General features: G+C 40.7%; 3 protein-coding genes across 5 annotated transcripts in view; 2 read left to right on the top strand and 1 right to left on the bottom strand.

The window, feature by feature from the left end:
- LOC142850272 (serine protease FAM111A-like) overlaps positions 1-27,947 on the bottom strand; it is a 178,893-nt gene that overhangs the window by 97,923 nt on the left and 53,023 nt on the right. The window lies entirely within an intron of this gene.
- Positions 736-8,833, top strand: LOC142850280 (serine protease FAM111A-like). 3 transcript variants are annotated; one of them, XM_075973618.1, is made up of 4 exons: positions 736-851; positions 1,673-1,751; positions 3,431-3,520; positions 4,929-8,833. In XM_075973618.1, the coding sequence occupies exon 4, from the start codon at positions 5,251-5,253 to the stop codon at positions 6,640-6,642; it is 1,392 nt and encodes a 463-aa protein (XP_075829733.1). In that variant the 5' UTR covers positions 736-851; positions 1,673-1,751; positions 3,431-3,520; positions 4,929-5,250; the 3' UTR covers positions 6,643-8,833. The 3 variants fall into 3 exon arrangements, with proteins under 3 accessions (XP_075829733.1, XP_075829732.1, XP_075829735.1); XM_075973617.1 differs by having other exon boundaries at positions 1,673-1,766; XM_075973620.1 differs by lacking the exon at positions 1,673-1,751 and having other exon boundaries at positions 767-851; positions 4,929-7,567.
- LOC142850257 (serine protease FAM111A-like) lies at positions 17,369-25,149 on the top strand. Its single transcript, XM_075973572.1, has 4 exons — positions 17,369-17,486; positions 18,273-18,380; positions 20,013-20,123; positions 22,802-25,149. Exons 3-4 carry the CDS (start codon positions 20,043-20,045, stop codon positions 24,464-24,466), a joined length of 1,746 nt encoding a protein of 581 aa, XP_075829687.1. The 5' UTR covers positions 17,369-17,486; positions 18,273-18,380; positions 20,013-20,042; the 3' UTR covers positions 24,467-25,149.

Raw genomic sequence — 27,947 nt, 5'->3', positions numbered from 1 at the left:
TTTTTTTATTATTAGAAATTCGCGCCTCCTTACCACCTCCCATTTTCCTCCCCCACCCTCTCCAATAAAAAAAAAGACTCATTCTCCAAAGAGTTTATGGTTTTGTTGAAATTTTAATACCTATTTTTATGATTCAAAAGAGAGTTCAATAACCTGATTAAGCAATCTGAAAAATCATATTAATAAACACACATATTTAGAGACAAAAAAAGACAAAAAATTACTATACTCTTTGGAACAACTACAAGAAAGAGCTTAAAAAACTGATGTACGTTTTGAAAATTCTACGATTCGTGACAAGGGCATTTGGTCGTACCTTGCCCTTGTTGGAGTTGTTGCCTCCTAGGAAACCACCCGAGTTTTCCTAACTCTCATCTCCCCCACGCCTTCGGTGAGCCTCAGTGGAGCCCCTGCCTCCGCGGTAGCAAATGGCAATGAAGAACCCAGAGTCTGTGCTTCTCTGCCCTAGCCCTAATGGTGAGTCAGGGCTCAGCTTCCAACCTCCACCCCGAAGTAGGCGGTTCCGAGGGCCCAGCTCAGGTCTTTTCCCGCGCTTTCAAGCCCTGCCCAGTCAGATCTGTTAGAGTCCTGTCCCAGTTTGAGACAATTCTAAACCCCAACCCTCCGCCGCCAAAAGAAACTTGACAAGTAGAACTGACGCCAATGCTTTCAGACTGGCTGGTGATTGGCTCCGGGGAGGCTGTGTTTGCGTCACAAGCTGCTAACTCTGTAAAAGACCAATCCAAGACCCTTGGGTCAGAGAAGTTATTTAGGCGCACTTTTGTTCTGGCAGAGAGCCATTTCCGTGACTGGCAAAAAATATTCTGCCGCGACAGAAGAGCGAGTGGTAGGTGAGTTTGTAAGGAGATCAGCTCTTGTGACGGCTTACCCCTCACTTCCGGTTTGACCCGAAGCCTGGTAGGACTTGCAGGCAGTGGATTGATGCAAAAAAACCGCAAGCATTTTTAGATGAGAAAGGGTTGGGAGGAGAGTGAGCTCGGTTCCATTTGGGTGGTGTCTGCAGTTGTTGGGAGAGTAAAAGAACAAAAAGAAAGAATTTAACGTTTCTGTTTTTGTTTTTCAGTGCTCAAGGAAGAATACCTCTAGTTTAAAAAACTAGTGTCTGTAGTAGCCACTGCTCTTTTTCTGAAAATGCCTCCTTAAATGAACTAACCCGTGTCTCATTGTGTGCTGCAAACAGACCTGAATGTGGTTTCCTGTCTGTGCTTCTCTCCAGCATAAAACTGTGGGGAGCAGCGACAGAGACTGACTTCCTCACTCAGACTGTCAGCATGCTCGGGTGCTGGAGCCACGTGTGCTGGCTTCCTATGCCCCAGCTAGCCTGACTCTGAGTTAGCTATGTTACCCGTTTCGATCATCATAAATGCACCAAGGCAGGGATGTTCTTTTATTTCAGTAGCTTTCTCAAAGAAAATATCAAAGGTATTTATTTGTAGCCCTGGTCCCAAATACCTGGGTTTGGTGTACTCAACCAATCCTGATCTGTTACAAATACCCTTACCTCCACATTATAGCCCGAGTTAGACCAGAGTTTCGAATACCAGATCTATTTGTCTTTCCTCAACCATGCTCTTCTCCTTCAGCATGAACAAACATTTGTTAAGTAACTATTGCCTCAATAGCGGTAAGTTTAGCTTGGTTTTATCAACAGGTTTCTGGAGGCCACGTTGGACATTATCAACCTCCAGCTAGAACCTTGTGTTTCTCTGTTTCTTTTGCCTTCTGTACAGGTACAGTCTGCAAAGGTGAGAAAAGCATTATTGGGTTAGATTTTCAGTGTGTTTCACTGCTTTTCAAAAATTCTTCATTTTATTTTATAGGTAATGGTACCTTTTAATAAATTCTTATATTATCAGATTTTGAAACATTTGGATGTTCGTTTTTAAAAAAATTATCCGAGGCCATCCCAGACAGCACAGGAACCCTTGTCTTACAAAATTTGAGGCCAGAGAAACCCTGTCTCGAAAAACAAAACAAAACAAAACATCAAAAACAAAACCAAATAATTGGAAAGGTGATATGTGTACCATAACTGTGTTTATATTTAATGTGAATAAACTGGCATTGTTATTCTGAGGAAATATTCCTGAACTTTTAAGGATGGAAAGTGATACAGGGTTAAAATGTCACAGTGCTTCTAAGTGTAATCTAATACAATTAAAAGGCAGTGTGGGGCTTGGAGGTCGTTCCATTGGTAGACTTCTTGTCCAGCTTGCATGAAGCCTAGGGTTGGAGTCTAAGCATCACACACACCTGACATGGCAGCACATACCTGAGATGCTAGCACTTGGAGGAGACAAAATGAGAAGTTCAGTTTTCAAGGCCAGCCTTAGCTACAGGAGACATTTTCCGAAGAAGAAGGAAAAAAGAACAATTATTAATGATGGGTGTGATAGCTGAAAATTCACTGTGACTGTTTTTTCTTCTGTCTCTTTGTTTTCTCTGTCTCTTGCTCTTTCTGCTCTTTTTGTTTATGTTAGGAAACATTCACAGTAAAGCTCTCCAAAGTGTATTCTTTCGAGTTTCTGTCCTGAGAGAAAGTTTAACTCCTTTGGAATTTCATGGTTTTTGTGGGTGAAATAAGGCCGACAATACCAATTTCTCGTGCTTGAAAGAGTTATTTTGTTAAAACATTCCTTTGCTTTTTAGAGACAGCACATGGAAAGGTAGATACTTCCTCACTCTCACACACAAACATACATGCACACACACACATGCACCTGTAAACATACTCCAAAAAACAAAATCACAAACAAACAACAGCCCCACCATTAAAGCAAACAAGAAAACTCTAAAGTAGAAATTATGTGTCCTGAGTATCATCTTGGATCACTTTCAAGATTTCTTTTCCATCTGTCCTTCTAAATTTCTTTTGTTCTCAGGGTACTACCTACCCATTTTCTTCCCACCTGTCCCCCTGTATTTTAACCATCCTCCCATATCCACTCTAAGTGAAGACCAGATTTTAGCATCAGTGTGAATTAAAACACTCTTTTGAGTTCCCCGATTGCAATCCTCTGTTGGAATTAATATCTACTCTTGGTTTGTCTCTTTGCTTCAAGCAGTGAGCACATTACCGTCCTTGCCAAAGACATACCCACTCCCCCAAATTCTAGCTAGAACCTGCTGTCCATGGCAGCGGTGGGGGTTAGCAGTTAGACGTAGGTGATGCTGTGTCTGCTCTGGTTCCTGACACACGGTACCTTGATTTGATTTCTGGGGTGACTCTGCTGGGTGGATAAACTCTTGGCTACGAAGTGATCACCCTGTGAGAAGCAAGACTGAACAGAGGGGGAAGGTGTGATGTGGGACATCAGAAAATGTTCCCCTCTATACATCACCTATGACGATACTGATAAGGCTTGAAACCATTTTGAAATTAGCAATTCATCTGAGTTATCTGTTTCAGGTCTAGTCCATCGGGTGTTAGAGGCATACCTCACAGAACATCCTATTCATGCAAAGAAAAAGCATGGAAATCCTGCGCTACTTTTCTCAGGTATGTCTGCACATCCCTAGCAGACTTAGCAATCCTTGATCCTCAATCACAAGGTTCTAACTGCCATGAAACTATCTGACTGTGAATTGGGAGTATTACACACTCTGTTTCCTGTCCATTTGCTTCTTTCTAGCTTGGCGAATGGCACTGGGGAAGGGAATTATAAAACAAAAGAAGTCCGTATCAAAATACCCTTAACTGAAAAATAATACTACCTGGAGGAATAAGGGAGGAAAAAAGATAAAATACAATGTGTAAGATTAAACTGGGGAAACGCAAATGGGTGTTGTTCCCTGGCGTGGAAGCATCTTTCTGAGTGTGACTTAAACCTAAGAATGTTTACCTGTATAGTATTTTGTAGTTTCTGAAATGACTGTGTCGTTCATGCTTACTATAACCCTGATAGGCTTGTGAGAAGGATTTGCTTCCAGAATCTCTGCTTCATGTGTAGGCTCCCTGAGGTGCTCTCCAGACTGAGTATCGTGGCTGTACAGGGCTCTCTGAACTGGTCAAGAAGGGTGAGAAGGGCCAGACATTTGAGATGCTCCTTCAAAGGCATCAGCTCACTTTCATTATTCCATGTTCTAGGAAACTAGAAGATCCAAACACCTAGATATCCATGAAAAGGTTAAATCTGTTTCTGCCGCCCCCCACCCATAGCTTTGTGGTTATAAACAAGCTAATAACCACATACACAATCTGATGTTTTCTTTCTTAAGTATCAGGCCAGGCATGATGGCACATGCCTGTAATCTCAGAACTCTGAATAGAGAAGGAAGGGGACCATACGCTGAGGGCAGTCTGGGCTACAGTGTCTCAACACTCAAAACAGAACTCTTGGATAAAACATCTATGGTCTCTGCCATGGCTGAAGGAATGAGAGCACCTGAAGTACAGACCTAAGCACCTGTTTTAGATGCCTGGAATGTGTGACGAGAACTGGCTCCTCACTACTGTCCTTTGCCCTCCACATGAGTGGCCAGCATGCTTCAGGCCTGCACTCTCCCAGACACTCTTGGTGCTTTTAGGAGTCTCTGGTGAATAGTCAAAAGTGTATCTCAGTTCTTTCTATTGTGAATTTGAGACCAACCTGGGCTCCAGATCTAGGTCCACCGTAGCCATGGTTATTCAGTAAGACTCTCCTCTCAGTTCTGTGCATGCACGTACAAAGAAATTACAAAAGAGTTCTAAACAATTTTCATGTCTAAAAATTTTAATCTATTGTTTAAAATAATAAACAAATTATAAATAAAATGCTTTCTATTGGAACCGGTAGATTTTGAGACATCTAGGTGAGTTCTGCTCTTTCTGCCTGCTTATTGAGAAAATATGGCACATACTGTACAAAAATATCACAGGAATAACAATGTAGTCACAGTTTTCTAAAGTGTCTGTCATTTCTCTTTAGGTCCCCAAGGAGCAGAATGATCCCATAATTTCTCAAAGGAAAATGGAATGTAGAAAAAGACCAAAGGAGGTGATCAAAAACCAGGACCAAAGATCACACTGCAATCAAAAAGCTCCACGAATTCAGAACTCTTTTCAAAATACAACAATTACCATCACCTTTGGTGTAAACCATGCAGTCTGTAAGGTAGCAGATAAGGGGTCAAGTAGCTTATATGAGGCCCTGAACACCCTTGACCTTGTCAAAAGAGAAATAGAAAAACAGCCAGGCAAAGAAATGCTGGTGTGTCAAAGAAGGAACAGAAGGGTACATAAACCTCGGTATGCCCCTCCGTTGTTTTCCACAAGGCAGCCATGTGGTCATTACATTTTCCAAAACTGAAAGTGAGGAGAAAGAAGACAATGAAGTGTGTGGCCGCTTTGACCAGTCATCTGCTGAGTGTGTTGTATTTTACATTCATGCGGTCGGGAATGGGGAGCAAAGAATTTTGAGGTGCAGGGAACTTCACGAGGAGGGCACCAAACTCTGTGTCTATGGCTTCAAGGGAGAGACCATCAAGTCCACTCTGCAGAAGGATGGCAGGTTTCTCTCTTTTGTAGAGAGTGACCATTGGAAACTTATTACCAATGACACCATCGTAGCAAACAGCCAGCCAGTAGATGTGTTAGAGGGTAAGCTCTTTCAGATTGATGTTGAGAGAAAGAAGAGCCCTTGGAAGGCAGTGGCAACTAAGAAATCTGACTTAGAGGACAGAAACTTCACTATATTAAAAGAATACATTGTGAATTTGTACCCCACATTAAAAAGACAACGGGAAGAACTAAGAACATACATCAAGGAAGAGAGTGAGAAAAGAGAGAACACTTCCTTACTCAAAGCACATAGAGAAAACTTCAGGAAGCTGACCCAAAGCTCCATCCCAGGTAAAGTCCTCAAACTTCTTTCCCAGCTCAGTGACTCAGTTGGGTTCATAGTTTGGAACAACAATGGAAACAGGGGTAGTGCTACTTGCTTCCTTTTTAAAGGGCTGTACATTTTCACTTGCCGGCATGTAATAGATGACGTAGTAGGGGAAGGCATAGAGCCAAGTAAGTGGGCAGATATAATTGGGCAGTGTATAAGAGTGACGTTTGATTTTCAAGTGTTCCCTGTCAAAGAAGACAGCTATCATTTTGTTGAACCTTGGTTTGAGGTGTCTGATGTCACTCTTGACTATGCTGTCCTGAAACTGAAGGAAAGAGGACAGCACATCCCTACAGGACTCGGTAATGGAACACCTTCTGAATCACTTAGTGGATTTCTGTTTATGATTGGTCATCCAGATGGAAAATACAAGGTTGTTGATGGTTGTACTGTGATTAATGAAAACAAGCAAAGAAGGGAATGTGAGGATATTCGTGGAAGAGAAGCAGATGGTAGCAGGGATCCTATGCAGTATATCTATATGTACACCCAAAGAAGTTTCCAGGAAAAAGTCCATGAACCTGGTGTGGTTGCCTGGGATAACACTTTTTATTGTGGGTCTTCGGGATCTCCTGTATTTGATTCTAAAGGGTCACTGATAGCCATGCACACTGCTGGCTTCATTTGTGAGTATGAAAGTGGGGTTTCCAGTATCGTCGAGTTGGGATCTTCAATGAAACACATCCTTGATGATATTAAGCAAAAACATGAAAAATGGTACAGTGAAATCTGTGTATTCAACGGGATGTAGAAATGCTGAGTCTGAGAATTCCATTTCCTATTTGGTGTAGGAAGTCCTACGGCCAGTGGTTACCTGCCCACTGGGGCGTTGCCTACTGTCCTATAGAAGCCAATGTAGAGGATGCTTCTGCTCCCTTTTTCTGGCTGTGGGGTTTGGTTGCTGTTCTCCTTTGAAGCAGAGAATTCTAATTTGTGAATCTACCCCTAAATAGATAAGCATCTATTTCTGAATTTTGAGCCAGTGTGGGATATTTTTTAAAGCATCCTTCTTTACCTATTGTTAAAGCAGTTGCCTCTGCTTTGTTTTTGTGTAGGCATGATAATATATTTTTTGGACTTTTAGATGGCAATTTTTCTTTCATGAACAATTGATGTTTTAGTCTATGTCCTATATATACCATGCATTTTTGATTGTAAATAATTTTTCAATGTATTCTGATCACAGTTTCTCCTCCCTCAACCCCTCCCGGATAATCGCCATCTTCCCACCCACCCAAATCCACACTATATTTTTCTTTCTCCGATAAGAAAACAAGCATTGGTGAGCTCCCATTAGATCAGCCCCATTGTCTCAGTGGGTGGGCGCACCCCTCGCGGTCCTGACTTCCTTGCTCATGTTCTCCCTCCTCATTTGGACCTTGAGAGCTCAGTCCAGTGCTCCCTGGTGGAGCTAATCTAATGGGTGCTCAACAAAGCAATCTGGACTGGGACTGAGGGAACCTGTGATCAATCCGGACTCCCTGCACGTGTCAGACAAGGAGGGCTGACTGAGAAGCCAAGGACAATGGCACTGGGTTTTGATCCTACTTTATGTACTGGCTTTGGGAGGCTAGTCTGTTTGGATGCTCACCTTCCTAGACCTGGATGGAGATAGGAGGTCCTTGGTCTTCCCACAGGGCAGGGAACCCTGACTGCTCTTTGAACTGGGAGGGAGGGGGAGGGAAATGTGGGGAGCGGGAGGGAAATGGGGAAGGAGAGGAGGTGGAAATTTTTAAGTAAAAATAACAATTAAAAATAAAAGAATTCCAGCCGGGCGGTGGTGGCACATGCCTTTAATTCCAGCACTTGGGAGGCAGAGGTTGGCGGATCGCTGTGAGATCGAGACCAGCCTGGTCTACTGAGCTAGTTCTAGGACAGGCTCCTAAGCCACAGAGAAACCCTGTCTCGAAAAAAAAAAAAAGAATTCCACTAAAAAGGTTAAAATTAATCATTGTATTTTAAATTATGTAATGATTAATGTCTTCTGTAAACTGTTTACCATGTAAATTTTAATATGGGGAGATGACATACTGACCATAAAGAACTCCTGTACTAGTTTCATAATCCTGGCAACATAAAGTTATTTCAAAAGAAGCAGTTAGAAAAGACAGGCCAATTTAGGATATTAATTCCTTTGTACAAGCAAAACTAGGCAAGAATGATGGAGGAGGGTCATCTCTTTATCTCTTGCTTTCATTGGTTAATTAATAAAGAAACTGCTTGGCCTGATAGGTCAGAACATAGGTGTGTGGAGTAGACAGAACAGAATGCTGGGAAGAAAGGAAGTGAGTCAGATGCCATGGAACCAGCTGCCAGGTCAGACATGCTGAATCTTTCCTGGTAAGCCACGACCTTGTGGTGCTAAACAAATTACTAAATATGGGTTAAAGCAAGATGTGAGAATTAGCCAATAAGGGGCTACAGATAATGGGCCAGGCAGTGTTTAAAAGAAAAAAAAAGAAGAAAACAAGCAGGCATCTACAAAGATAAATGAAACAACAACAACAACAAAAAAAAACAGGATCAGAACCAAGAAACAGAAAAGAGAGCAAAGGAAAAGAAACAGAGACACAGAAACACATACATTCACATGCAAAGAAATAATGTAAAAAATATACAACTGCTAACACCAACCTATAAGCAAATAACATACCATATTTGTCAGTCTGGGTCAGATTTACCTATCTGAGGATGATTTTGTTCTAGCTCTGTTCACTTCCCTGCAAATTTTTTCAATTGAGGGCCCTTTTCTTTGTTTTTTTGTTAACATCAAGCATGATAGTAGTTTGATTCTTGCTTTAATGTTATGATAGATAGCTTAATTTTTTTTATTCTGAAAGACCACAACTCCAGAAAATTGAACAAAATGTGGATATGACACTCTGATTTCTGATCGCCCAGAACAATGTCATCTGTACCCCATTTGAGGGTCTTTTTAACTACTTAGTAATATTCCATTTTCTTCTTCCACATAACTGCTGATGGACATCTAGGCTGTTTCCAGCTGAACATTGTTGATCAGTGTCTCTGTAGTAGGAATCAGAATCCTCTAGGTATATTCCCAGGAGTGGTATAGCCAGATCCTGAGGTAGACCTATTCCCAGCTTCCTGAAGATCCTCACACTGTTTTTCCTTAGTGCCTGTACAAGTTTGCACTCCCAACAGCAGTGTATGAATGCTTCCCTTATATCAAGCCTTCAGTATGAGCTATCTCTTATTTTATCGATCTTAGCCATTCTGACTGGTGTAAGATGATATCTCAAAGAATTTTGATTTGCATTTCCTTGAAGACTGTTGGCCAATTGTATGTCTACTTTTCAGAATGCTCCATTTAGATTTGTACTCCATTTAAATGAGTCATCTGCTTTCTTGATGAACATAAAAATGCCCCTTAATTTTTAATATGTGTGTGCATGTGTGTGTGTGTGTGTATTTACCACTCTATTGGATACAGTTGGTAAAATCGTTTCCCATTCTGTAGTCTGCCACTTTGTGATGTGGAATTCCCCACTGTATGCTGTGAATATGATCGGGTAATAAAGAATTTGTCTTGGGCCTGGCAGGGCAGAATAGAGGGAGTCAGGGTAAACTAAACTGAATGCTGGGAGAAAGAAGGTGGAGTCAAGGAGACACCATGAACCTGCCGCTGGGAACAGACATGCATAGGAAACTTGCCTGTAAGCCACAGCCACATGGCGGTACACAGATTAATAGAAATAGGTTAAATTAAGATGTATGAGTTAGCTAATAGAAAGCTAGAGCTAATGGGACAATCAGTGATTTAATTAATACAGCTTCTGTGTGGTTATTTTGGGGGCTAGCAGCTGGGAACTAATAAACGTTCTCTTACAACAACTTTGTCTAAATGATGGTGTTTTTTGCCATATAGAAGCTTTTAATTTTAATAAGGTTCCATTTATTAATTATTTTTCTTAGTGCCTGTGTTATCAATGTCCTGTTCAGGAAATCTTTCCTATGTCAATGAGCACAAGGGAATGCTGCTGATACATGGACACAAAACAGTAGTTAATACACATGTGTGTTAATTTGTATGTGAATGAGAAATAACATATTAATGAGAGAATGTGTTCAGGCTGTTTTTGCTTGTTTGTTTGGCTTTTCTTCTCAATTTTATTTGTTTTTATGCATATGGTATTTTGTCTGAACATATGTCTATATACCACATGTGACCTGGTGTTCATAAAAGCCAAAACAGGGTATCATATCTTCTAGCACTGGAGTTACAGACAGTTGTGAGCTGTCATGTAGGTTCTGGGAATTGAACCCAGGTCCTTTGTAAGAGCAGGCGGTGCTCTTAACGACTGGCTCACATTTACAGCTCAAATATCTTCTGCTTTTAATCTTATACATGCCATTTCTTACTAAACATGCTTGAATCAGGGCTTTAAGCATGCTTGAGTCAGGCCCTCTTCCCAACAAGGGAATATATATATTCTTCATATATTTAGAGCACAATTAATTAAACATTACTAAATTAACTTATCAGAGCACACATACAGTCTTTCGTTTGAGGTACTGATTTCATAAATGATTTTCAAGTATGCATACCTTCAGGTTCACTGTGAACTGTAAATTTCTACTGGATTTAGCAAGTGTATAAAGTCATATATTGGTCCTTAGGCTGCCATACAGAAGTGTGGCTGCCCTAAAAGCCTGTGATTTGTGTCTTTGTCTCATTTCTCCCCTCTGAACCAAAGTGAATCGTAGATGTATGGTGCTCACAATTTCATCTATTCCAGAATGTCATATTACACAGGATCATATCCTATGCAACCTGTTGGAACTGACTCAGATGCCATTAAAGTTTCTTCTGTATCTTGTGCTTTGCGATCTCATTTCTATTTGCTGTTTGTTAACGCTGGATACATTTATCACAGTTTTACACATGTATTCACCCTTTAACAATCTCACAGTTGCTTTCTCAGGTGCTGTGATTATTAATGAAAACGCTAAAGACTTCTGTGTTTTTGTGGTTTTGATGAAATATATCAATACTATTGAGTAAATACCAATTAACAGATGTGATTGATGGATTAAATTCTAAAACAATACTTAGCTTTGAAAAAGTTTTCCAAAATTTCTTTCAAAGTACCCACAATTTTGAATTTCCTATTCTAAACAAGAGACATACTATTCCAAACCCCTCCCCAAATCTCATATTATTAACTTCCAGGTTGTGGTTTGTGTGATTGATTTGAACTTAGGTATCTTAGCTGGGATGTTTGGAATTCTTCACTGAATACCAGGTTTTTGTTGTTGTTGTTATTTTTAAAGAAATCGAGGATGTTTGGGGCGAGTTGCGATGTAATAGAGCTGCTCTAGATAGTGTAGGAAGTACGGGCTCTTTGAGGAGGAGAAAAATAGAAGATATTTCTAAACTCTAGCTAGAGAGTGTCAGCCTAAACCTGCGGAAGAGGGAGAAAAGTCCTCACAGAAGTGGAGATGTCTAAGGAGTTGCTCTGACTTCCTACCATGACACTAGCCATTTATGGAGAGATCACAACTACATTACTTAGAAGTAAGATATTGCAATGCTCTGTCTAACATCCATGACTTTCGGAGTAAGAATGCTCACCACTAGGTTTCCACCTTCCAAGATGCCCATACATGTTATTCATTGGCAAATGTTAGCCCATAAAATATAGGAATGTGGGGGAAATAGTTCTTGGCCCTGTCAGGCAGTAGCAATACTACAGCTTATAGATAAGGAGCCTTCATGTGTTACATACACACATACACATAATCACAAGTTGATTTCAACATGTTAGTGATAGAGATTATAATGTATCTTCCAACTTCACTAACCACTGATGCCAAACCATTTGTGAATTCTCCCACAAGCAATGCTCTGAAAAAGATCCAACAGTCAGTGTTTTTGTCAATCTGAAATGGGTGACTTTTCAAGTGCCCTCTTTAATATGATGATGTCATCATAGATAAGCCTACCTAAGAGTTCCATATTAAAATTGGGCACAGGTATGAAATTTTCATTTCTACAATAAACTCCCATGTTTCCACTGATGCTCTGTTATATCTAGAAATTCCAAGTGGCCTGAAGACATTTGTACATTCTCTTGATTCATTTTATGAATGAGTCTTTATTTTGAGACTAGATTTCAGGTATTCCAGGCTATCTATCTATCTATCTATCTATCTATCTATCTATCTATCTATCTATCTATCTATCTATCATATACACATATATCATATATATACAATCATATATATCATATATACACAATCTACCAAATCTATCATACACACACACACACACACAGACAGACAAACACATATATATAGCCAAGGTTAACTTTGAATTGTCTTTGTCTTTGCATTTGTGCAAGAGTACCTGTGTCTGTGTGGTATGCGTGTATATCTTTGGTTTGTGCCTAGGTATATGATTGAGCATATATGTCTATATGTCTATGTGGGCAAACGAGATGTATTGTGAGTGTGCGAAAGCCGTAAACCAACATCAGGCCTCTCATACATTCATTCTTTGCCTTAGTTTTTGAGACAGTTTCACTCCCAGGACCTGCAGATTACTGATTTGGCCAGGCTGACTGTCCAGCAAGCCCTAGAATTGTCCTCTTTGGCCTCCTCTGTAGTAGAATTACAGGCAACATAGGGATCAACTGGATATTTCTGTTTACTAATTATCCAATTATGGTGTTGATGCTCACGCAGAGAACACTTTATGGACTAAAATATTTCTCCCACCCTGGAAGTCCTGCTCCTCTCACAAGTTCTTGAAGTTCTGACCCACTTGCCTCCCTCTGCCAAGTGCTGGGATTATAGGAATATACCATTCCATCAGGTGCACAAGGGGGCCAGGAACCAAATTCAAAGCATGCTGGGTAAGCATTCTACCAAGGACTTCATACTCAGCTCTCTAAAGGCTGTATTTATTCATTTATTTTATGAAAACCAAATTTCTTCATGATACTTTCATGTCACGAAGTTTTGGTTTATTCTGCCTACCCTCCACTCCTCTCTCCACCCATCTTACCTGGTCTCCATCCTACTCCCAGAATTCCTCCTTCTTCTTTGATGGATGTTTCCCGATAATCTCCTTAACCATTTCCTCAAAGCTTTTGCAGATCTTCTCTGTCCCTTCTGTCTCAAGGGCCCCTTTTTCTAGTTCCTGCCTCGAACCATGTTTACTTCCACCCAAACTCACATCCAAAGGCTTTCAGTGTGGCCTCTTACTCAGTTCTCATTTCTGCAATCATTCTTTCCATAATATTCATTCTATTTCCCATGGTGATTGTCATAAGTTCTTCTCTAAGTGTTAAAGAATAACAGAAATTTTGAATTCAGATTTTGAATAATTACCAATCTGTGTACATAGCATGACTTAAAAATCTTAATGATGACTTACAAAAGAATATAATATAATGGTGATAGGATGTGCACTGTCATAGACACTTGAAATGGGATATAGTCCTCTTATATGTGCAACTCGGAGTCCTGCCCTTTCTTTGAAAAAAGATGGATGTGTGATCAGAAACAATCTGACAATCATACCAATGGGTCAGAGAGAATATTTTGTTGAGGGCAGGCAGCTATGATGTGTCTAAGAACCTCCAGAAGTCAGAAGGACTGAACTTGATAATGTGGGAAGGTTGAGAGCAGACGCTCCTCACCAGCAATTGCATTGATTCTTCACTCTGCCAGCGCTGGGTTACATGCTGGAAATTTCTGTACAGCTGGCAGTAGAGAACGAGCTAACAACACTTTCTCACAATTCCCTTTTTTCTACAGATACCCAGCAGAAATGATGTCAACAAGCATGAAGTAGCCCTTGAAGTTTGGGATTCAAATCTGAACAATAATGAAAAACATCGATGCATGTTTCCCTTAAATGAAAGCCCCATCTAATTAGAGAACACTGTACTTGCAGAATGGGGTAGAGCCATTTAGATGAAGTAACACTTTCAGAAGATGTAGAGAATCATTCTAATATGATCAATGTTGTTTATAGATACAACAACTCAAGGGTATATAACCCTGAGGCTGCCTCTGAAATGGCTGGTTTGCTGCAGTATGCACACTTCTATATAAAACTTCTTAATATAGTGGGTATTCATGTTCTCCAATGAAGGAATATGGAATGCTTCCTGCTGGCATATGATTGGATACTTTTATAAATGTCAATATAGACTTCATGCCTTTACTGACTTTTGATAGTCTACGTATTCTATTCTTTACAATATTAAATAGAAAAAAAATAAGAGGTTAGTTAACTTGTTGAAAGAAGACACAAAAGATAGTCACAGTAATTAGAAAACTAACAAGTAGATTTCATTTCAGATATTTCAAACTGATCTAGGGAGTGCTAAAAAGGAAAAGATATTGACAAGTGGACTTGTTACCACAGGTTGGTAATCGGCTACTCCAGAGGCTAATGAGAGAATCACAGGTGCCAAGACAGCCCGAGCTCCAGAGGATGCTAAAGGCCAACCGTGAAATTCTGCCCCCAAATCAGAAATTAAAAGTGGGGTGGGCTGAGAGGCATTCCCCAATTGTAGGAAATGAAATGGTATCTACATGATCCTAACAGACATCATTTTCTTTATTATAAGAGAATGAGATACTTTTAGTAATGAAAACTGTTTTCCACAAAGCAAAAATGTCAAAAGCATCAAATAAATCTTGCAAATTTTGGTGAACAGCCCTTCTCACCCAACCCATTTTTTTTATTGGTAAAAGAGAAAACTGGAGTGTACAGGATGCATGATGGCCAGTGATTTCTTGGAGTTTGATTTTGATTAGAATCTTATAGTTCTTGTTTAAGGTAAATTTGCAGAATTAAATAAACACAATTTAATAACTTTGTCCAAGAATTTGTAAGAGGAAAGCTAGCCACAAAGTTACATTCCATTGGAAACATTCAGAATGCTCATTGGGATTGTGTGTTAATCATATCAACACTTAAGGAGCAAAGACTCAAACGTGAAGATAGCAACAACTGAAACACACAGATATGCCAGGAAATGGAAAGAGGCAGGCATCTAAAATAGGAAAAAAAATCTCTGCACAAAAACTTCCCCAAAACTTGAGGAACTTATGATGAAAGAAATTTTCTGAATAAAATTGGGGAAGGTTGATAATTTTCTCGAATATGAATAATATAATTAGATTACAGTTATAGATTACAGAAAAAATAATATACAGATTCACATAATTTGCTTTCTGTATTTTCCACAAAGATCCTTCCATCAAAAATGTGCCCAATGTTTGTGAAAGAATAAAGGTGTTGAAGAGAAAAAGCCATGAACAAAAGCAGGAATATGTTGTCAATTTTTAATTAAAAGACCAAAGTAATCCTAGGCAAGGAAAAGTGTGATCTTGACCAATGTTACCAAGCTATCTTTCATGATATGTCTCCAAAAATTAAATAAACTCAAACTGAACAACTTTCACAAAAACAAGTGGGGTGGGAATGTGATTCAGGCGTAAACCATTTATCTAGCATACACAAGGTCTTGAGATTAATCGCCAGTGAAAAATACATATTAGAATTTAAGTCAATAATTAAGATTTTTCCTCATTGGCTTTTTAAATTGGAAACATCTTAATCCTTACTGAAAATGCTCAGCTCATGAACAACGTACCTTACAAAACCTCTTGATTTGCTGTTCTAAACGCTTGGGATGCTGCATCTTCATAACTGGCCGAAAGTGTCTTACACTCTGACAAGGTTTCAAAGTCCTTTGGTCATCTGAATTCGCTTCCTTTTATATCATCTATGGCACCAGCTTCTACTGGCAGTAGAATGCTCCAGGTTTTCTGCTCATTTCTCTCAGCTCAGCATCTACTATCCCATAATTGGCAGGTAAGAAAGTCACCCACTCTCTGCCGCATTCTTCCCATCGCATTCGGGGCTTTGGAAACCAAAGGCTGACTCTCAAGCAATTGATTTGCAAGTAATAGAAATCGGGTTCTTCTGTACTTACTACTCTGAAGGATAGAAACAAAGTGGAGGACATCTCGCTTCTGCTCCACTTCCAGGCAAGCTAAGTCAGAAAGGGTGAGTGTGCAGAAATCACTGCATAAATTACCTCAGTGTCCATGTGTAGCAGCCAGCTTCTTCCATAACCGCAGCGCTAGCAGCAGCGGTTGGAGGATCTGGCATTTGCTTTGATGCTGAAGGAGGCTACTTTGATAGAACCTGTTTCCTAGTGACTCCCAGGTCATCACCGACCTTATGTTCTTGAACTTAGTGATGCCACTGCTGCCCGCTGAACCCACTGCTCTGTGCATCCTAAATCCTTCCTGCACAGGATTCTTCATTTTGTGTTTTATCAACCTGGACTTGACAGTTAACAGCTAGTTGGACCGTCTCACTATCACATGGTTCTATATGAAAGAGACACCAATGCAAAATGATCAACCTTTAAAACAGACATACCATGATTTGAACTGAACAAATTCTACACACACACACACACAAGCACATGAACACACACACACACTTTGGTATGAAAGAGGACAAGGTGGTCATGGTGGGGTACATAGGAAATGTTAGAAGGACAGAAGAGAAAGAGAAATGGTGTAATTACATAATTCTCAAAAACTAAAAAGAATGAAAGTAAGAAGGGAACTCAGCACAGTAGTGTAGGAGCAAAGAGGAAAAGCTTCCTCCTCCCTGTCCTTTTCATTCTTCTGAGTCTTTCTGTGCTATAATTTATTTAACTCAGTTGCAAAACATTATGATTTCAACACGTAGTAACTACATGTGTTTGGATATCCCATGTTTTCATACCAAGTTCCTTTCTATACAGTGATGTATTTTTGTATTTATATCATGTCTCAGTTGATACTAACACATGGCAAATGCTTAGCAGCATGTTTGTGACCTGTGTGTCTGAAGTGGACACAATGCTCGTCATCAGGACTGAAACGATCAGCAGGCACTCGGGTTCCTTTGGGAAACGGATTCATGATAAGTGAATTTGCTCTGAAGGCACCTGTAGCTTCTTCCTGATTCTCAAAGCTTTCGCCTGCCACCTGCAAGGGCTGTGGCTCTCTCCTTCCTGGAACTCACTCACATCCCTGGCAACAGTGATAATCTTCTTCGCAGCAGGTGTCCTTGTAGGACCCAGTTCCTGAGGACTCCCGCGGACCAAGTTCCTGCCTGGAGCAGTTTGCCTACCTATGTTGAGCTGGGGCAGGATCCTGGCACCCTGGTTCCTCCCCTTAACTCGCTGGTCAGATCAGCATCAGGCCCTCTACCCACAGCGGGGGACGTGCAAATACGAATAAAGAAGAATCTTAGAGAGGAAAGGGCAGTTCTCCCCAGCTGCAGCCTGGCTGCAACTCTCAGTCTTCTGACAGGAAGTAGGCTGCTCTGGGGCCAGGAGTGCTGTGTTGCCTATAGCGGTGACATCACCACTTTCCCGCTGTCAGCACAAGCGCAGCCAATGAGAGCTGACTAAACACCCTCTCTGCCTGCTTATATTTTCGCGCGCTTTGCCCAACCTGACCTGATCCGCTGGGGCAGACATCTTCGCAGTCCTAGACCGAAGCACAGACCAGTAACTGTGCCTCTTGGAGAGAAAGCTTTCTTAGGTGAGTTACTCTTACTTTGGGGGCTGACTTGGAGGGTTTATTTGCGGTGGAATAATGCAGAAAAGCCTCATTCAGATGGGCGTCAGGGAGACAGAGAAGTGCATCGCTTCGAGAAGGAGCAGAGATCTAGGCCCCGCTTGTGCACTGTCTGCTGCTATTGGGAGAGCACACTGTGGTGTAAAACCTGGCCTCTGTAAACCTGGTGGCTCACTTTAAGAAACCTAAAACAAATCTCTCAGGATCTAAATGTGTGTGTAGTAAATATTCACAAATATATCTTCTTGAGTGGGCCCCTTTCTAGAACAAGGATACAAGACGTAAGTGACAAAAGCCGATCTCGTTCTTAAGCATGCCCACTTTATAGAGTGAAGCCATCGGTTCTTGCATAGCAGTCTACTCCAATCACCTGACTTATTCTCCTGCTCTTTAAATCGTCATTAATGCTGGGGACTGTTCTGCCAGGGGACTACAAAGTTGATAATGTAATTGTTATTAATTCTACTACCAGTCACTTTTTATAGACGATATCATAAAACAATTTGCATCACAAGTTTTTAATCCTGACCTCTAAATCCTAGGTTTGATATAGCCACCAATCTGTATCTGTTGCCCAGTCCTAACCAATCCCCAGTTTAAAGCCTGAGTTAAACAAAACCTCAAAGTCCCACAGTGCTACACACTTTCTCAGCCTAACCATGTTCTTCTCTCTCACTACTGCTACCACTGTGTGAAGTGATAGCTCTCATTACCCCAAGAGCAGTAATCCGAGGTTTGTTTTATTACCAGGATTCTGGGAGCCCAACCTCAAGGACCTAGGAAGTCAACATCCATAGTACCCGTGTGTGTGCTATAGAAACCTCACTTCAACCTTTGTGGCCACTCTCAGTCCCAGAGGTAAGAAAGCAGAGGTTATATGAGTCATTTTGCTTCAGCTGTGGTTTGTGGATATTTTTGTTTCTACTGGCAAAGATAACATTTAAGGAACCTTTGCAATTATATAATCTACCTATAAGCAGAAACATTGTAGCTTGTGTCTGTCCTTTTTATTTTTGTTTGTTTGGTTTTGTCCTTGAGTCAAACAAGTCTTCAGAGAGCAGACCTGAGGTCTTGGGAAGCTGATACTCAGGCTGGCTGTGTGTGCTGTGAAGCTGACCATAGAGTGGGATGCTCCCTTCAGAGAGCATCTCTCCCAGAGAGCCCAGGACATCCTTCTTCCTGAATAGTTGAGGAGTGCATGGGTGGGTAGGTGTGTTAAGAAAGGCCTTCCAGGTTGGCAAGGGAAAGAAAATAGCCAAAGTTTTATTTAAATTGTTCTTTATTTTGGGAGGCCACAGCAAAGGAAAATACTTGGGGGTAAAACCTATTTAAAGCAAATGGCACATGCCTTTAATTCCAGCACTTGGGAGGTAGAGGCAGGTGGATTTCTAAGTTCAAGATCAGCCTGTCTATAGAGTGAGTTCCAGAACAGCCAAGGCTACATAGAGAAGCCCTGTCTCTGAATTAACAAACAAACAAAAAAGAAACACAAACCAGTACACTTTCTAAATATCATTTTGCTTGCATCTTTTCAGAATTTTTATAACTCTTGCTAGATTTCATTTATGTTCAGGGTACTATCCAGTTTTCCCTTTCCTATGTACCTAGAATCTGTTATCACTTTCCATCTCTATCTTCAGGGAAGATCAGACTTCCTTACATAATTATTACCTTTTTAGATTATAATATAAATGCATCATTTCCCCTTCTTTTTCTTCCTTTCAATCCTCTCTCTGTGTCTCTCTCCCCCCCTCAAGTCTCTCTCTCTCTCTTTCTTTCTCTCTCTCTCTCTCTCTCTCTCTCTCTCTCTCTCTCTATTTCTCTCTCTCTCTCTCTCACACACACACACACACACAACACACACACACACACACACACACACACACACACACACACACACACTTCAGGTTGCCCTCATTTCAAATTCTTGGAATACTGAGAACGGGAGAAAGTCTTTCCCATGAAAGAGCATCCCAGCTGGTTATCCGAAAGCAAATGGTCAGCCCTGAAAACATACACACAGCTAACAATATACGCTCATATACATTCAAAGGCTAAATTTAGCATCTCTGTTAGTAGAACACACTATTTATTTTCCCAACTGGAAATTTCTTTGTGGGGTATTGTTACCCATCTCTGTTTCAGAATATGGTCTTGGGCACTTCACTATTTTTTTTCAAGATACTCTGTCTGAACAGACAAACAAAACCATCCAAATGGATCTTGTTTTCCATGGTAGTTCTGTTGGCCAGCCATTAGAGACAATTTCTGTTTAGATTCCAATAGTTTCTTATAATGCCTGATATATGGTGATTTGTTTTTACTACTCGGTTCATTATGCTGGTGGATAAACTATCTGCTTGCTAACACCATCCTGGGGCATGAATCCTAAACAGGAAAGATATGATTTGGGACTTTGGTCATTTTATTTCCTGAGTACGCTGTGAAGACACTACTGTAATATGAATGTTTTTGAAATTTCCATTTCAGTTGAAGCATCTATTTCATTTCCAAGCCACCATGAGCTATAGCAAGCAAGGTTCGCAGAAGGTCTTTTCCGATTTAAGGAACACCATGACAATCAAGTACCGTTCGTCTCCGGTATGTGTATAAACATTTGTGGATTTGTGGGATGTCTTCAGAGTAGACTATAGAACCCTAGATCTTAAGCCACATAATCTTCCTGCTAAGACAAGGACTCATTAGTATTGGAAGTATTGCATACACTAAATTGTGTGTGGTTGCAGAAGCTGGAAGATGGCATCTAATCCCCTAGAGCTAGAGTTACAGACAGTTGTGAGCTGCTATGTGAGGGCTGGCAACCAAACCTGGGTCCTCTAAAAGAGCAGTGTGAGCTCTTAGCCATGAGCAATCTCTTCAAATCCTTGAAACAAAAATTTTTGCAAGGTCATATTCAACATGTTAGATTAAGCTGTAGAAATAACAAAACTAATAGTACTTAAGAACATGAAAATCTTACCCTGAGTTGTGGCTAATCTTCTGAATCCTAGCAATCTACATTTACATAGTGCTCTGCAGTTTATAAACATGATTTTCCATATGTCTATCCTTACCCTACCTTTATTAAGTGGGTGAAGGGGATTCCACCTCCAATTTCCGTATGTCAAGAAAGGAATGATAATAAAAGGCTGAGAAGGCCAGTCCTTCAGCTTGTTTCCTCTTGTTCAAGTTCTAGAAAGGTTGATGATTCAAAACATGAGGCTTTTGTTTCTAGGTCTATTTTTTCTCTATCCTACTCTATGACAGAGCAAGTAAGGAACCACACATAGTACCTCTCTTTCTTTTTTAAATTCCAAACGGGCAAAGTGCCTCACACCTGTAATCCCAGCACTCTGAAAACAGAGGCAGAGGATTGCAAGTTCCAGGCCAGCCTGGGTTACAGTGTCTCAAGTGTACAACACAGACCCAAAAAATTGACAAAGTGTCTACATTTGTCCAAGAAACCTGCGTAGAAGGAAGTCTGCCACAGCATCTCCACGAGGTAGTGCACAGGTATTTCTTACAGCATTTAGGCTGGAGAACTGGTTTCTGAGATCATGTAGGTCATGCCTACAGGACCATTCTTTTATATGTTGAAAGTAGAATGACCGTTATGACAGATGACGACAGGCTTAATTTTTACAACACCCCACTACTGCTCCTTCTATGCCAGTGAGTATACTGCTGGCAAGTGAACCCTTGCCAAGAAAATTGTGATGTACGACCACGGGGATAAAAGGATTTATTTTTGTTCACTTTTGCTATTTGATTATTAACCTTGGTTCTCCCTTGCTTCTTCTTCCTTGAATCTTAAGATAGTGGCCTATAAGAATAGAAGATATGGGTACAAAGTTTACAAATATCATGAGTAGTCTAATGGGAAGAGACATTAGAGTATTTACAGTTTAGATTGGTTATTATGTGACATTAGGAAACACACTTAGAAGATAAACTCCTGATCCTCAATATCTCCACCAAAAAGAAAGAGAGGCCATGCATAAGGTTTGTGAATTCATGTAATAAAGGAAATACGTTGAGTTTTTTGCACAGTAGTAGTGATGGGTGAATTAATGTATTAATTTTTAACGAGTATGTAATTAAGTTATGATCAAGTTGTTTAGCTTTCACTACTGCATAATAAATAAACCATTAAATAGCACTTGGACAGGTGGCTTACTATGTAAAGCGTTGGCAATAGAAGTGTGGGGGGCAGAGTTAGAATCCCCAGGTTCCATATAGATTGAATGGGAATGGTAGCCCAGCTGTAAATCCAGCATACAAGAGGAAGGGTAGGGGAGCCCTGGAGCATGTTGACTAGCTAGATTGGTTTAATCAGAAAATTACTCAGACTCAATATATAAAGAGTAGAATGATCAAAGAAGACACCCAGCTTTTACCACTTATCTCCACATACTGTGGAAACATGTGCCCACACACATAGGACTACCCAAAAACACATACCCGCAAACTCCACAAACAGATGCAAGCACAAAGAAAATAAATAGAAAATAAAAAATGAATCACATACCATATCCCTGCTAAATTTCTTTAAGGAATTCATTAAAGCTGGGCATGGTAGTGCATTCCTGGTTTCTGAGCACAGAGAGAAGAAGGAATGAAAATTATTGAGTTTGAGGCCATCCTGGGCTAGATATTTTATTCCAGAGTGGGCTCAACTGCAGAGCGAAATCTTTCTCAGAGATACTGCAATAAGTGGCTCGACAGATGGCTTGCTTTTTAAATGACTGGACTGCTCCTAAGGAGAACTAGAACTCATTCACCAACCCTGACATCATGAGGCTAGAACTGGTTGGAACTCTAGCTCCATGGGATATGATGCCCTCTTCTGGTCTCTGAGGCACGGCATTAACATGCACAAGCCCACATAGTAACATATATATACAAATAAAATGTCTTACAAAAACAACAACAAATATGAACAAATTCAGATTTATATTCTAACATTTCCTACCTTGGAAAAGATTAAAGCTGCATTCTGAAAATAACACAAAATACTTGAAAAGGTTTTATGGAAGCTGATAGTGAAACATCTGGGAAACAATTGTGTTTCTTACTGTCCATTTTTGGGGGAAAGAAGTCATGTGCAATAGGAAGAGATGATCTGAAAGATAAGTTAGAGGGGCTGGGCTTGTATTTTGGATCTTGAGTTAAGTTCTGATTTAAACATATTCATTGAATCTTTGAATTGCATATTAATGAGGTAAACTAAGGATTAGAGTTGGAATCCAAATTTTAAAGTATCTATCATTTCTTTCTAGATCCCTCAAGAAAAGCAGAAGAATCCCAAGAATTCGCAAATGCAAATGGGATCCCGAAAAAGACCAAATGAGACAAATAAGAACCAAGAGCAAAGACTCTATTCTTCTAAGAGAACTCGACAAGATCAGAAGACTCTCCCAACTGAAACAATCAAGATCACCATGGGGGGAAACCCCAAGAAATATCTCTGCAATCTCACCCATAGGGAGACAGGTAGCTTATATGAGGCCCTGAACTCCCATGACCTTGTCAAAAGAGAGATAGAAAAACAGGCAGGCAAAGAAATGCTGGTATGTGGCAAAGAAGGAATAGAAGGGTACATAAACCTCGGTATGCCCCTCCGTTGTTTTCCACAAGGCAGCCATGTGGTCATTACATTTTCCAAAACTGAAAGTGAGGAGAAAGAAAATAATGAAGTGTGTGGCCGCTTTGACCAGTCATCTGCTGAGTGTGTTGTATTTTACATTCATGCAGTCGGGAATAGGGAGCAAAGGATTCTGAGGTGCAGGGACCTTCACAAGGAAGGTACCAAACTCTGTGTCTATGGTTTCAAGGGAGAGACCATCAAGTCCACTCTGAGGAAGGATGGCAGGTTTTGCTCCTTTGTAGAGAGTGACCATTGGAAACTCATTAACAGTGAGACCATCATAGAAAACAGCCAGCCAGTAGATGTGTTAGAGGGTAAGCTCTTTCAGATTGATGTTGAGAGAAAGGAGAGCTCTTGGGCAGCAGAATTGGAGAAAGTGAGAGCATATATCAAGGAAGAGAGTGAGAATAGTAAAGAAGAGTCGCTTTTCAAAGCCCATAAGAAGAAGCTCAGTGAAGTGGCAAAAAGCTCTACTCCAGATCAAATGGTCAAACTTCTTTCACACTTCATGGATTCCACTGGGTTCATACTTTGGGACTATCATGGAAACAGGGGTAGAGCCACTTGCTTTGTTTTCAGAGGGTTGTACATTTTCACTTGTCGACATGTATTAAATGATATTGTGGGAGAAGGAAGAGAGCCAAGTGAGTGTCTAGACCTAATTAGCCAATGTGTAAGGGTGACATTTGATGACGAATACTCTGAAGAGCCAACCTCAAACTTCAACAGTTGCTTTCATATTGAACCTTGGCTTCTCATATCTGATGACACTCTTGACTATGCTGTCCTGAAACTGAAGGCAAATGGTCAAGAAGTGCCTGCCGGACTGTATAATAACGTAATAGCTGTTGTACTTCCCAGTGAGTTGATATATATGATTGGCCATGAAAATGGAAACAAGGTGGTTGATCGTTGTGCAGTGGTCACTCAAGGTAAAGGAAAAGAGAAGGGTCAGCAATTCGTTCATGGAACAGAAGCAGCAGGTCATAGCCATTATTCTAAGTTACTCCCTATGTGTACAAAAAGAAGTTTCCAAGAAATGAATGTCAACCCTAATGACTTTACCTATAATACATTTTATAATGGCTCTTCTGGATCTCCACTATTTGATTGTAAAGGTTCTCTAGTAGCCATGCATAATGTTGGCTTCATCTGTGAGTATGAAAGCGGAGTTTATAATGTTATTGAGGTTGGCATAAAGATGGAATCCATCCTTGCTGATATTAAGCAAAAACATAAACAATGGTATGATAATGTTTGTGTAAAGTATAAGGAGGAAGAAATGCGCAGTGTATAGTTTTGAAGGTCTGAGAGTATTTGTTACGGTTTTTTCTCGTTAAAAGAATCGGGTTTTTAAAGGCAATACTATGTTTTTCTGATCTTCAAAGCATTCATTTTAATGTGAAAACATGGCTGGAAATGTGGCTCACTGGTTGAGCACTTGCCTAGCAAGCATGAGGTTCTGAGATTAGTCCCCAGTGAAAGATGACTATGATAGCACTCAAATCAGTTTCCAAAATTGTTGTTCTCACTGCCTTTTTAAACGTTGAAGCCATCTTTAGTCTCACTGAATGGCTCATACACTGTGCTCCCATATTTCGATATGGCACAAAAGCCATTAGCCCGGTCCGAGCTGACCACGTAGCTCTGCAGACAAACTGTCTCTGCCCTTAACAAAGGCCAGGATGCCTGCTCCTAGCTTCTTTTGTTAAGATGTGGATTACCTGAGAAGAGATGTTTGACTGAAGCTGATGACTTAAGAGTTCAGATATTTGGTGCTTCTTTCCTTTTGTAATTTGGAAGGATGTCTTATAGAGACGCTAATTCAGGGCCTACCTGACTGCTAGATGCCGATGTGATTTGAGTCCAGACACTTGGCTGCCTAAGGAATGGCGTAACGTGTTTTCCCCCTTCCCCGCTCAATTTGGTGTGGGTATATAAGATGTTTGGAGAATAAACGGCGATCTGGCATTTTCCATGATGACGGTGTAAGCTGTGTCGGTTCTTTTCCTCGCGACTCCGTTCCAGCTGGTTTGAGGAATTAGGAAATTTAAGTTGGACCCTCACGGGCCACGACAATACACACTTTTTCAGAAACTTGGGCATTTTTTATTCTAAACTGGAAGATACTCTCTCTCTTCATAACTGGCAGTGATGCATGATTGCTAACAAGTTTTCAGAACCGTTGGCAATCAGAATCTCTCTCCTTTCCACCTGTGGCAAGCAAGATGGAATGAAACGTTCGGCAGAAGGAGAATGTTCCAGAGTGTCTGCACTTTGCTCTGGCTCAGCGGTCACTAACCCTCCTCAGGCAGCTATGAGGAAGGTCTGAAACACTAATAGCTGAATCTCAGGGCAACAAGTCCTGACTACTTGTTAAGCCTTGATGCAGGGAGAAGCTAGGTCCTGCCTCAACTTGATATGCCAGGCTTTGCTGATTCCCAAGGGAGGTCTCACCCTATCTGGATGGAGAATGAGGAGGAGAGGAATGGGGGGGAGGTAGGTGGGGTAAGAAGGGAGATGGGGGGAAGGAATGGGAGGAGAGGAGGGAGAGGAAACTGTTGTTGGTATGTTAAATAAATTAAAAATGGTGAAAAATTACACATTTGTCCACGCATGTTGTAGAAGGCACGACGTTCATGTACTTACATCTGGCACATGCAGAGGTTGGCCCATAGGAAGCGAGGAACCCCACAGGTTTCCTCCAGACTCTCAGGGTCTGCTTGTCTCCCCTCCACAAGCTGCAGAACCTGGTGTCTCATTTTTTCCCCAGCCAAGAGTTTAGGATTTCCTTTGAGCAAGTGTACAGCGCTCCCTTCAAGAACTGTGACAGGATCCCTCCTCCAGAGTGCTGGCTCCTCCTTTGGGACTTCTCAAGCCCTGCCCTGTGCAATCTGCACCTGGCCTCAAACTCTACTGTGGAGCAATCAGGAGCTTTCTGAGAGGAAACCTAGCCAGTTTAGTCCTGCTTCTTCTGAGGGTTGAAATCCTCCGTGTGATTCAGGGTCCTGCTATGGGTCACCAGAGTAACTTCAGTGGACAAGAGATGGACCACTCACGACCCACGGAGATTCCACGTGTGGGGTTTTGGTCTAAGAAATACCAAATTGAACGTTGTTATACCGATTTGACTGGCACAAGTCACACTCCTGTCTGTTTTCCAAAGCAAGTTTTGACAACAAGTTCTGCTCTACATAAGAGACGTGAAATCAAAGGTGTCCCTGCTCCCTCCCTGGTGCATACTACAGCCTGTTTCAGGGTTGTTTCATTTTGCTTTGTTTGTTCCTATTACACCCAGAGCAGAGTATAAAGACCTGCGGCCTGGTGAGCAAACAGAACAGCTTCCATTTGAAAGACTCCCCCTTTTAGATGAATTGTTTCCCTCAGTTCTTGGCAGGATGCGAAGTCTGCATAGGATTCCTTGGCTGTAGAATAGAGCACCACCTGGTACGCTCCAGCACAAGTGGAACAAAAATCTACTCAAAACATGTCTGTGGTCTGTGGGTTTTTCAGACTTGTGAAATATCTAGCTCATATATGCAGAGCCTTCACCTCCATGACAATTCTGTAACTGATGTCCTATCCCAGGCCTTGTTGAGAGGGTGAGGTATTGAACACAGTTGCTCCTCCTCTCTCAGCGGTCTTTGCTTTTCTAGTGGTATTCAGCATTGTTAAAACTTTGAATATTTTGTCTAAATTGTTCATTTGTTTGAAAGATACAAAGAAAATATTTCTTCAAACAAAACTCAGATAGTAACGCATGTTCCTAACAATTATTTTAGATAAACTTTCTCGAGTTCTTTCTGATAGCTTTTTACAAATCTTCTTGCACGTCTTACCTAACTCCTTTTCTACTTTTTCCCTGGTGTTTACCATCCTTCTCCTCCATCTTAAAGGAGGTCCAGATTTTTGCATCAAATTGAGTAGAAAATGTTTGGAATTTCTCAACTACAAGTTCCTTTACAAGGAACGGATGTTTGCATTTGAATTCCATCTCTGTTCCAAGCTGTGGGTTTGGGCACATCAGCTCCTTAGCCAGAAATCCTTTCTCTTAAGGCAAAACCTACCTAGGACCTGCTTGCCATGGCAGCTGTGGAAGTTAGCAATCAGAGATAATTTCTGGTAAGAATTTGACACAGTATTTTCTTGAGGTGTGTCTATAAATACTTTGACACTGATAACCACAGTAGACTCGGTCATCCTGTGTTCTGAGTCACATAGTTCTTCTTGCTCAGACACTGCCTTCTTGCATTTTGGGAATATTAGATGCACTGAAACATTCTCGAACACTATTATTCTTCCTGTTTTTTGGTAGATGGATATGGGAAATGCAGTTGTTACACAATTTCATCTATATAAAAGAAGCGTTTAATTTTAAAAATTATTATACTCTTTTTTAAATTTTTTTATTATTAGAAATTCGCGCCTCCTTACCACCTCCCATTTTCCTCCCCCACCCTCTCCAATAAAGAAAAAGACTCATTCTCCAAAGAGTTTATGGTTTTGTTGAAATTTTAATACCTATTTTTATGATTCAAAAGAGAGTTCAATAACCTGATTAAGCAATCTGAAAAATCATATTAATAAACACACATATTTAGAGACAAAAAAAGACAAAAAATTACTATACTCTTTGGAACAACTACAAGAAAGAGCTTAAAAAACTGATGTACGTTTTGAAAATTCTACGATTCGTGACAAGGGCATTTGGTCGTACCTTGCCCTTGTTGGAGTTGTTGCCTCCTAGGAAACCACCCGAGTTTTCCTAACTCTCATCT

This window comes from Microtus pennsylvanicus, chromosome 5 (genome assembly GCF_037038515.1).
Source record: "Microtus pennsylvanicus isolate mMicPen1 chromosome 5, mMicPen1.hap1, whole genome shotgun sequence".
NCBI classification, from domain to species: Eukaryota; Metazoa; Chordata; class Mammalia; order Rodentia; family Cricetidae; genus Microtus; species Microtus pennsylvanicus.
This window is presented reverse-complemented; position numbering and strand designations above follow the sequence as displayed.